At 36.1% G+C, this 12,607-nt stretch overlaps 1 protein-coding gene across 1 annotated transcript in view; it reads right to left on the reverse strand.

The window, feature by feature from the left end:
* KIF18A (kinesin family member 18A) overlaps window positions 1–7,887 on the reverse strand; it is a gene marked incomplete at both ends in the record, with an annotated part of 70,050 nt that extends 62,163 nt beyond the window's left edge. Inside the window, 4 exons of the mRNA XM_082844135.1 lie at window positions 763–873; window positions 1,288–1,392; window positions 4,613–4,770; window positions 7,563–7,887. Coding sequence (XP_082700261.1) covers window positions 763–873; window positions 1,288–1,392; window positions 4,613–4,770; window positions 7,563–7,887 — 699 coding nt within the window. The remainder of the gene's footprint in view (window positions 1–762; window positions 874–1,287; window positions 1,393–4,612; window positions 4,771–7,562) is intronic.
* Window positions 7,888–12,607: the final 4,720 nt, after the last annotated feature.

Below are 12,607 nucleotides of genomic sequence, written 5' to 3' on the forward strand. Positions count from 1 at the left end.
AGGGTCTAGGACATTTTGGGGAAACCTCAGTGTCCCCGATAAAGATATCTCTCAAGATTACTGATAAATGAAGAGTCAGTGGTAAGAAGAGAAAAGATTAATAAAATTTTGTGGACTAGAGACTTTCCGAATGACTTGGTTTCCCCTGATTTGAATTCTTTCAACTATAACAATTTCTTTTTATTAGATGAGTTCCACAAAGCATAATCCAGAATAAAGACGTATAATCATTTGATTTTTAACAGAACTAGAAACTACAAATAATAACTACTAACCTATGCTTTAGGTTTTTTGAGAATGGTATTCCTAAAAAGCACTGTATCAACTGAATCACACACTTCCTTAAGGAATGCAACTACTTACATGGTCACTATGGTGAAATCTTCTAAAAAGTGAATCAGTATCTCCCCAATTTATTGGTTCTGTAAATCTAGATCTATAAAGAGAAAGTCTGCTCTGAATATAAGACTATCTTTTGTAAAGATTAAATATTTTCGCCAGTTAAAGGAAAGAAAACCTCTAATACTACCACTTTACTATCATATTTTCACACAGGTAAAAATTTACATCTAACTTACATCATCTCAATTCTAAATATTCTTGATAGAATCTTCTCAAAGCTTCAAAGTAAAGGAAGTTCTGAGAAGTAGAGAAGTCCACAGATGAAGAGATATTTTCGTATGTGTGAAAATTACCATTCATAAATTTGGCTTCATTTATTTTAAATTCAATTTTAAGAGCTGTAGTCTAGTGACCTGTTACCTGGAAAACAGCATGAGAACGAGAAGATGTAGCATTCATATCAGTGGGATGCTGTGTCCTGTTTTTGTTTCCATTATCCAATAACTGTAAAATTTCCTCTGAGGATTTGGGCTAAAGGAGTTGAAGTAGAAGAAAAATACACAAATTAACCACTGATCTTTAAAATTTTTAATAAACCATCAACAAGCAAGAAGGCTTTTAAAGGTAAAATAAGTAAGAAAATATTTTCCATAAATTAAATCCCATTAAATATTGACTGTGTATCATTTGCTTAGTACTTCGGTGACATATAAAAAATAAAAGATAAAATCTAATCTATCTGAGGAGATAAAATATAAATATATTAAGCAGAATAATACACTATATTAAATGTTCAAGTAGATTTTTAAAAGGAAAACCCATTTGATTATTTCAAAGGGAAACAAAACAAGACTACAGATATACCCTGATTATTTTAAAATAAGTAAATGGCTAAATAACCATACTTGCTATTTGAACAAGCCAAAAAGAAGTTTATAAACATACCTGATGTAAAGTTAATCCCTGAACAACCACCCCTTTTTGGGCATCTTCCCGGACAGCAAGTGGCCCTGAATTTACTAAGAGGTCACGAATCTGTTCATTATATACCTTAAAATAAAAAAGAACTCCTTTAGCATTGATGATGAAACAATAGCGACAGCATCACACAAATATGCACACATTGCTGATTTAAGGTTATATTAGAGAAGCAGCAGCTCATTTCCATTCATCTCACCCCTTCTATCACACATTGCTATTACTTTCCTAACATCTGAGAAAATGGAAGAGTTTGATTACCAGCACTTGAACTTAAATTTAAAGGTGGAGTCATTATACCCTCCTCCCATAATTCCCAATTTGATGACTACAGTGAAACAGAAATAGGATAGCTGGAATTGTCTTCTCCTGTTTCCTGGAAATATACGGACACACGGTCTTAGGAAACTCTAGTGAATCTGAAATGTACGTTATATGGAAGTACCATGGTTCTTACTGGAGAAGATATTTATTGTTTCATGATGTCCAAGTAACCCAAACTTTTTAGAGTTTAAAAGTTAAAGAAAACCCATACTCACAGATAAATGATATTTATTTCATTTATCCTTCAATTACATTAAGTTTAATGCATAATGATAATTCCATAATGGGACCCCGACGCCCCCAATTTGAATGATGAGGAAACTGAGGCCCTAAGAGTTTAAGTGATTTGTCCAAGTTCAGTCACAAAGGTAATAGGATAGCATGAGAACAAGAAGATGTAGCATTCATATCAGAGCAGGGATCAGAGCCTGATATCCTTACTCTACTGCATGGCACTGAATACACATCTGTGTTTTAAATCTCTGGCAATTTTTTTTTAGTAATTTCTGTAAATAACGTACAGTAATAATACAGTTGACTTGATTTTATGAATTTACTAAAGATACTAAGTTTTCTACGTGCCAACAAAATGACAATTACACATATATGATAAGATTAAAAAACACATATAAAATTGTCTTCAAGAATTATTTTGTGTAAGTTATATCCTGTTCTAATAAATAGCTCACAGTGATAATTCACTGCTGGTATAATTTTCTACAATGAATGATAACCATTTTTAAATGTAATAAATTCTTAGAAGTAGTAAAATGATAATATGAAGAGATAATTTTTTGGTTCTTATTCTTTTGATAAGCAACAGTCACTTTTTAAATGATTCCCCTTATCCACTTCAATCATACAAAATATATAATTAGACAATTACTCTCAAGCTGGTCTTTGCATCAAAATCACCCAGGAGCTTTTAAAATACATAGATGCCGGGGGGTTCCCTGGTGGCACAGTGGTTGAGAGTCCGCCTGCCGATGCAGGAGACGGGGGTTCGTGCCCGCGGTCCGGGAGGATCCCACATGCCGCGGAGCGGCTGGGCCCGTGAGCCATGGCCGCTGAGCCTGCGCGTCCGGAGCCTGTGCTCCTCAACGGGAGAGGCCACAACAGTGAGAGGCCCGCGTACCGCAAACAAACAAACAAACAAAAAAAACCATACATGCCTCAGCCACAATCCAGACTTATTAAATTAAAATGTCCAGGGGGTGAGGCCTAAGCATGTCTATTATTTTTTTTTTTTTATGCATGTCTATTTTTAAAAAGCCCTATAGCCAATTTTGGTGTACAGCCTGAGTGGAAAACCGTTAGATTAGATATTGCCTTACCATTAATAAAATGAAAGCAGATTAAAAAAAAGGAAAAACAATTAAAAACATTATAAAAATAATCAAACTTCAAAATTCTCCCAGTTATAAAAGGATCTAAGGAAGAAGTAATGAATCCTGCCATGCTCTCTTCCTGATTAAGTTCAGAACAATTCTTTTCAATACGTAACTACAGAAAATGAGTTTTACTTCTCTTTTACCACCAAGTTCTATAGACTGACAAGAAAATTTTTAGCAACATAATCTTGACCAATTTTTGAAATGTGAAGAAGAAACTCTCTCAGTAGAAACCAAACAATAACATGTCAACAAGAGCAGTAAAAACTAGAAATTCACTCTCTGACATCACAAATAAATAGGCAGTAAAATCAGAGATTTGTTTCTGCACTGGTTTCTAAAACACTACCTGAACACAAAGTTAGAGTGCCAGTCACTTAGTTATGATCTGTTGAATGTCAGCTATTAAGAGGTTAGGAGGTCTCAAAGAATGATGGGGTATGTCAAAAAAACACAACAGACAGCATGAAGGAGCCTCACCTAGCCAAATCTGGCACAATTTGAACATACAAAAAATGCTTAGAGAAAGGGATTATAATCTACTGAATAATGCTAAGAATCCATAAGTCTACATTGATACAGTAGAGGAAAGGGAAAGCTCTTCCTTATAGTAGAAAGCCAATGAATAAATGTAGAAGAAATGATGGAATTTAAAAATCAGTATCATCTGTCATCATGATAGTAATTGATTCAGGCATGAATCATCAGTGGATGCTAAAACGAACAAATTAAAATTTGAGGGGTCAGAGGATATTTACATTGTTTCCCTACAAGCTACTTATTAATTATAAAGTGTAAAGTAGTACCTTTACGGTGGAAAAACTTTGCAGACACCAGCATAATGAAACTGATCAGTTAACATAGCCAGTAATGGGACTAACTAATTACATAAGCCTCTTGATATGTTATATAAGAACTCATCATCACTTCTGTGGTGTTCCTGCCAGGGCATAACCTGAATGTAATCATGACAAATCCAAACTAAAAGTTTTACAACAGCAACATAAAATACAAAGGAAAAAAAAATCCAGATTAAGGGGACTGAACAGATGAATTGCAAATGAATGCAATCTGCCATCTTAGATTTTCTTTTCAATAAAGGGTATTATTAGAACAATTAGCAAAATCTCATTAAGGTCTATAGATTAGATAAAGGTGTATCATTGTTAATTTCCTGATATTGATTACTATTCAGTGGTTATTTAAGAAATTTCCTGTTTTTACAAGTCTGTAACTTAAACAGTTAAAAAAAAATGCATACACACACACACACACACACACAGAGAAAGCAAAGGTAGTAAAATGTTAACATATTGGGAATCTGGATGAAGGGTATCTGGAAGCTCTTTGTACTAATCTTGCTACTTCTGTATAAGTCAGAAGTTATGGCAAAATAAAACGCTTAACAGAAAAAGAGTAAGATCCATAACAAATACCTAAGACTAGGAATTGTAAGATTTTATATATTCATAAGAAAATTTCTGCATGATAGAATAATTTGAATGGACCATGGAACTTCTTAAAAAAAGATTTCTCAATACTACTGATTAATCTAAAGAATGATATTGCCAACTTACCTCCAGATAAGACACTGCGGTACTACATACTTTCTCTTCTTTAATCTCATCCATGGATTTGTAAAGGTCTAACATTGTTTGATACATCACTCCAGGTTCAGCAGCTGATCCTAGCATCGTGTGGGTCTTCCCAGCTCCAGTAGCACCATACGCAAGTACTGAGTTTTTATGAAAAGGGATCAAAGCTCTTTGTTATGACATATAACATTACTGTATCTACTGTCTAGTGAATACTTCCATCTGGATATCCTGAACAGTAACTTTAAATCCAACAGATCGAAATTAATTTATAGTCTTATTTTTAAATCCTGGCAATTTCATCACAAGTCTACTCTTACTCCTATATTCTCTATTGATGAATGGTAACTTCCCCCACCTAACTGCCCCCCACAAGCTCCCTTTCTTTGACAACAATCACAAATTTTAATCGATTATCAGTCTCCCTACCTATTAGTCTCAATCTTCTTTAACAAATCCCTTAGAATTTGTACAGTTGTTTTTAAGAAAACGAAATATGAATATGTTAAACCTCCTGAATTGTTCCACAGTCCCATATGAGAAAGTTCAAATTCTTCACCTAGAAATATTACTAGTGACTCTAAGGGAAGATCCCTGCATATCTCTCCAGACTATTTCTTCCTTGCTGTGCTTTGGCATACTAGATTATCTGAAGTTCTCCGCATGTGCTGCTCCTTTTTGAGCCCACTGCCTTTGTCCTGGAGAGTGCCTCTACTTAATCCAGCTGGAAAACTTCTACCTGCACTAAATATTCAGCACAAAAGTCACTTTCCCGTGCCTTCCCTAACTGTCTTAGGCCGAAGTGGCTACTCTCTCATTTGAGCCCTCAGTGTATGCTTACATCCTTTTACTCCTAGCATGTATCATACTGTATTTCTAACTGTGAGCTCCACCAAAGTGGAGGCTATGTATCCGTCCCACCTAGCAAGTGACTTGGCACAAAGCAGGTACTCAATACAAGTTTGCTGAATTCCAGATAAAAGCCATTTATAAAATTCCTTTTAAAATTTTTGTTTTAGACAAATTACTTTGTTTTCAAGACTCTATCCAGTACAACAGAACAGTGATGCATTTCTTCAAATGCAAAAAACAAAGGAAAAAACTACTCTGAATTACATATTGCAAATACCAAACATAATATTCAGTTAACGCAATAAGTCTTTGAGAATTATTTTTATAGGTTAAATCTCTCTGCTAAGTTCATTAACAAACTACAAAAATACTTTTCATTTCTCTAATGATTAATGATGTTGAGCATTCTTTCATTTGTTTGTTGGCAGTCTGTATATCTTCTTCGGAGAAATTTCTATTTAGGTCTTCTGCCCATTTTTGGATTGGGTTGTTTGTTTTCTTGTTATTGAGCTGCATGAGCTGCTTATAAATTTTTATATACAATGGAATATTACTCAGCCATAAAAAGAAACGAAATTGAGCTATTTGTAATGAGGTGGATAGACCTAGAGTCTGTCATACAGAGTGAAGTAAGTCAGAAAGAGAAAGACAAATACCATATGCTAACATGTATATGTGGAATCTAAGAAAAAAAAAAAAGGTCATGAAGAATCTAGGGGTAAGACAGGAATAAACACACAGAACTACTAGAGCATGTACTTGAGGATATGGGGAGAGGGAAGGGTAAGCTGTGACAAAGTGAGAGAGTGGCATGGACATATATACACTACCAAACGTAAAATAGATAGCTAGTGGGAAGCAGCCGCATAGCACAGGGAGATCAGCTAGGTGGTTTGTGACCACCTAGAAGGGTGGGATAGGGAGGGTGGGAGGGAGGGAGACGCAAGAGGGAAGAGATATGGGAACATATGTATATGTATAACTGATTCACTTTGTTATAAAGCAGAAACTAACACACCATTGTGGAGCAATTATACTCCAATAAAGATGTAAAAAAAAAATACTTTTCAGTAGAATGGATTAAACTGATGCATGTTTCATTTTGTTCTATTTTATATAAGCTAGTAGTACATCAAGAAGTCTTAAGATAGCTGGATAATATAAAGTAAAACCAAGAAGAAACCAAAGATTCAGTATTACTTTGGTAATTACATTTGGAGTCAAGAGAAATTTTTTAAATCTCTAGAGACAATATGAAGTTTCATGAATGAGGAAAAGAATATCTGCTTAAAAATGAGAATCAAAGCAGGTCTTATCAATAAACCACATTCCATTCTTGCCTGACCTAGAGGGTAAGTCTTCTGTAATAAAAGTGAATGAGTCAGTGAAAGACAGTAAACATGTAACAGTTTTGGGGTGTCTTAAAGAAAATGCCATAAATTATGGTAACTGCAAAAATAAGGTAGTAATAATGGTGTGCACTGCCTGGTAATCATTCAATTAACTGGCATTTTGGAGATCTCTCTTTCTAGGAAATCAACATAGCCATTTTGAAAGGCAAATTATTATAGGTCTATCGAGAGCACCAAAGATGCTTTTTTGGGCTGAAGATATGCTAAAACAGCATGATACTCATGATACTCAACATGGGCTTTAAAAATTTTTACTTCAAGGTACTACAAAGAAAAAATGGTGCTATGAAGAAACTGCCAAATGTTCAGAAATGTCCCACTATTCCCCAGGGATAGGCAGTTGTATAGGTGAACATTGGGAATATTTATGAATACAAATTGTGAGAAATCTGGCATCAATTACCAGAAGCACATGGTTTTAAAACATAAGAAATTGAAAGGATGACCATCTATAGGAACCAAAGCAAGACCCAGGAAAAGTTTCACAAATGATATATGTTATATATGATGACTAAATTTCAAAGAAAATCTACATTTACAGTGTACTAAAGAATTTTTAGCAAACAAGCACCTAAAAATTGATTATATTTAGAAGAAAGGGTCAAGTAGATGTCTTAATATAAAACTGAAATCAGATGGAAACATCAAATCCCAACTGAAACAATTACCTGTGCAATTATATCCATTCAAAAAACTACGAAGAATTGGCTTAGTAGTGTGTTCAAAAACTTCCAATTGAGTTGAAGTTTCGTCAAAAACAGCATCGAATACAAATTTAAGGTCCTTATTTTGTCTCTTTGTAATATCTCGATTTATAGTTTTCTTTCCATGGAAAAAACTGATTTCTTCTTGCTTGGGATCAAAAACTAGAATATGCTTATCTACAACATGGACCACTTTATGGAATCCAGATGTCTTTTCTTTTGTGTTCTCAGGACGCACACGAACAACTACTTTCATGTGATGACACAGGTCTTCCTCAGTGACAGACATTGTTGATTATCTTGATTCCTTTGTTTATGTGAATGGTTGAATATTTCTCTGAAATTAAAAAGTATTAATATTAATTCTACTTGTATGCAAAATAACTAGCATATAGTACTTATTAAATAAAGAAAGGTGTTAATTTTGTTCCACTCATCTGGTAAATGTTACTGGAAATCCTTGGTTCAAAACCCTCCAGTGGTTATCTTATTCAGAGTTGAAGTTCTGTTAATGGCCTACATTTTTCACCTCATGTCCTATTGCTTTATTCTTCGCTCACTCTATTCCAGCTAACACACCAAGCGCCCCAATCCTGATCTTTCTGCTAGCCATTCTCTCTATCATAAAGTGCTTTCCTCAATAACTACATGACTAACTCCTTCACTTCTTTCAAGTCCTGGCTTAAATGTTGCCCCTTCTGCCCACCCTTATTAATATTGCCAACCCAATTCCTAATCGCCCTTATACTGTTCTATTTTTCCCAAAGCACTTACCACCTCCTAACAAAATAGGTAATTTTTACTTATTTAGCATGTTTGTTGTCTACTTTCTCTCTTCTAGTTAAACTATAAGCCCTTTAAGGGCATTTTTTTTTAAATCTGTTCTGCTTATCAATGCTTTCCAAGCCTAAAACAGTGCCTGGCACATGGTAGATACTATAAATACTTGATGACTAAATAAATTAGTGAATACTAAAAGGCTTTCTTTTTTTTTCTTGGTCTTAACTTTTTGATCCTAGATTATTTTCTGGATAGTTGAGATTCCTAAATTGTTGGATCTTTATTAGTTTATCCTTACTTTTCTTGTTTTTATGTGAGGTAGTCATATAGTCAGACCATACTTTTTGAACCTGCTGTCACTGATGTACCTTAAACTTACATCATTATAGAGCAGAGACTAGGATCTATATTCAGAGATTAGGATCTCTGAATACACAGTTGGGGGAATATACTATCTCTGTCACCTTCATACCTGGGCTAGCTAACTGACACATCCCTGGAACTATTTTTAACCCTATGGGTCTCTGAGATACAGGCAGAGATAAGCCTGGTTGTGTCAATTTCCACTGCCAAGAGATTTGCCGCCAAGATCACTTTTATTAAAAATAGCTCATAAGCCAAAGCTCTCCCTTCATTACCTTAATATGATTCTGAGAGATCCTTTCTTGTCCATTCCTGTGATCCAAACTAAAATAGTATCAGAGCCCTTGTGAAAAATCAAACCTAGCTTTTTGGGGAGCCCATACCTGTGATTTTATATGGTTTAGCTACAAAGTTTGAGTTGAAGTGGAAGCCCAGGGACTGACTAATATTTCAGAGATTTATCAAGTTTTTGTATGTGAGTGTCATTTAATATTTTGTATTGTGACATAATCTGATTACTTTCACTGCTGACATACTTTAGGAAATAGAAACTAGTGGGGCCATTGAAGTAATGTAGACAAGAGATGATGCTGTCAACTCAGAACAGGGTGGTGGTCAGATTTTGGATGTATGTTAAAGGTAAAGACAAAAGAATTTCCTGATAGATAGATGTGGGGAATGAGAGAAATGATTCAAGAATAACTCCAAAGTTCTTGGCCTGAGTGTTGGAAGACTAGAGTAGCCATCAACTGAGATAGAAATATCTGAGGGTAGAGCAGGTTTTGGGGGGAAGATCAGGAGTTCATTCTGGATATTTTGAATTTGAGATTTTTTTTTTTTTTTTTGCGGTACACGGGCCTCTCACTGTCGTGGCCTCTCCCGTTGAGGAGCACAGGCTCCGGACGCGCAAGCTCAGCGGCCATGGCTCACGGGCCCAGTCGCTCCGCGGCATGTGGGATCCTCCCGGACCGCGGGCACGAACCCACGTCCCCTGCATCGGCAGGCGGACTCTCAACCACTACACCACCAGGGAAGCCCGAATTTGAGAATTTTAATCAACATCGGGTGGAGATGTCAAGGCAGCTGAAAGCTAACTTACGAAAGTAAACGCTGTCCTCAGAGTCTTAATGCCATTTGAAGCTTTTCAAAGTTTTTAAAGCTTAACGTTGTATTAAGATTTAGGGGGAACTTTTAAATCAATTGTGCTAAATACTGCTAATAGGTTAAGTACTTACTAAGAAGTAATCAGGGGATTTGGCAACATGGAGACAAGAGCAATTTGGGGGGAATGGAATGGTAGGACAAAGGCCTGAATAGAACAAGACTCAGATAGCAAATATAGGAAGTACTACTGCAAAAGTAAGCAAAGAAATGGTGTGGGTGGAGGGGGAAAGGGTTAAAAGGAGACATTTTGTTTGTTTCCTAAAGTGGACGAAATAACAACAATGATAAAGCTAAAATATGTCGTAAAATCATATACTTTTGGAAAGAATTCGAATAAGGCCAAAGCAATCTAAAAGCAAAAGACACTGGACACAGCACCCCCTTTTCAGGACTCTGTTCTTCCCCAGAATTGGAACACTGAAGAGGAAAGGATGGTCATTTGGATTCTAACAGTGAGGTCCCACGTGAATTGCTACTCAACTCTTTCTTCACCCTTGAGTTTCTGTCTAGCCAACCCCCACAGAGTACCTATACCCCACTTCTGTGACCTTGGACAAGTTACTTAGCCTCACTGAGTCTCAGGTTTCTCATTTGTATAAAAGGAATAATACCTAATAGCTGTTGTGAAGGCTGAAGGAGATAACAATTATTAAGTGTATGAAGGCATTCAATAAATGCTCATTCTCTTCCTTATCTGCCCCCTTCCTGCCTCTTCTTCCCAAAGATACTGGTCCATCTTTTTAGTGTTTCCCAATGAGCTTATCACTGGCACTTTGGGTAGGACAATTCGTCCTTATTCGGAACTGTCCCAGGTATTAGAGGATGTTTAGCATTTCTGATCCCCGTCTATTAAAGGCTAGTAGAGTGTCACATTCTTTGTATTACCAAAAACTAACCTCTATACACTTTTCTAAAAGCTTTTAGAAATGTTCAACAAATGCCTTGATTTTAATGGATACACTTTTTTTTCAATGATAGATAAAATACACACAAATGAAATGGTTAAAAAAACATATATAAAACATCAGGTGATTATTTCAAAACAGATCTTAGGGGACCTCCCTGGTGATCCAGTGGTAGAATCCGCCTCCCAATGCAGGGGATGAAGGTTTGATCCCTGGCTGGGGAACTAAGATCCCACATGTCATGGGGCAACTAAGCCTGTGCGCCACAACTACTGAGCCCATGCACCACAACTGGAGGGCCTGCGTGCCACAACTACAGAGGCGACTCACTCTGGAGCCCGTGTGCCACAACTAGAGAGAAGTCCACGTGCTGCAACAAAGAGCCTGTGCACCACAATGAAGGTCCCTCGTGCCACAACTAACACCCGACTCAGCCAAATAAATAAATAAATAAAAAACAAAAAACAAAACAGATCTTAGCTTGGAAGGTATCTCGTTAATTAATTAATCATTAATTCATAAAGTTAACTGTTAAAATCCCAGTTCTACTACTGTAGAACAGTGACAGTGGGTAAGTTACTTAACCCCCTTGTGGTTTAGTTTCCTCATCTGTAAAGTGGGATTAGTAATAATCCCTACCTCATGGAGTTCTTGAGAGGATTAGCACTTAGAACAATGCCTGGCACAGAGTATGCATTACAAGTGTTTGCTATTACTGCTATTATTGTTATTATTACATACAGCTTAGTGAGGAAACATTGATAAAATGACACAAATATGCAAAGTGTAACTGTGACAAGTGCTATCAGGTAAAGGTTAACTTTGCTACCTAAGACTATAATAGGAGATTGATATTCTTAGAAAGCTTCCTAGAGGAATGACTGGAACTGAGAGCTGAAGGATGGATAGTTATTTACCAGGTTAAAAAAAATTTCAGGAAAGAAAACTAGTTATGCATTCAATAAATATTATTGAGTGCCTTCTATGTGCTAGGCATTTTTCTGGGTCTTGGGATAGATAGGGTCAGAAGTGTATGTGTGGGCTTGTATTTTAGATGGGGTAGTTGTGAAAAGCTTGCCTAGTGGGGTAACTTTTTACAGAGACTGAAGTGAGGGACTGAGCAAGTAAGAAGCTCTCTGGGGTAAGAGTATTGCAGGCAGCAAGTCCAAAAGCCTGTGGTAGGAAACAGCTTATGCAGAGGACAAAACTGGCTGCATGGTGAATTTGCTTAAATCTCATTTTGTTTAACAGTTTAGTTTTAGATGATTGTAATTCTATCTAGAGCATCTAAAGAGATGCTCAGTTTAGCTTTGTTCAGTCCTGACTGCAGCTGGAGAGAAAAGGGAAAGGAGAGGGCTATATTAAAAAGATTAAACTGGATAAAGGTGGGGCCGGATCTAGAAGATTTGAATGTCAGATTATAGAGCTCAGATTTGATTTTAAGTTAAGTGGGAATTACTGAATGTAAAAATTTGCTCAATTATGTTCAAATATACTGATGTCTTCAGGGATTAACAAGGTTGTTCCTACATTAAAACATGATGACTGCTTTCTTTTCTAACATGGCCAGGTAAAAGAGATGGACATCCAGTTGATTCTGAATAAGGCACACAGAAAGGATATCCTTAACCATTTTTACTAAGAAGTGGCAAAAGAGAAGCCTAAATATTGTTACCTGTGCAATACTGTGTTGATTCAAAAATTCTTTTCAGATGACCATTCAGAAGACAGTATCACAGACTATGATCAATTTTGTCATATCTACTCTTACGTGGTATTTGTTGATAGAATCAAAAA

Source organism: Leucopleurus acutus (genome assembly GCF_964270905.1).
Source record: "Leucopleurus acutus genome assembly, chromosome: 8".
Classification (NCBI taxonomy): Eukaryota; Metazoa; Chordata; class Mammalia; order Artiodactyla; family Delphinidae; genus Leucopleurus; species Leucopleurus acutus.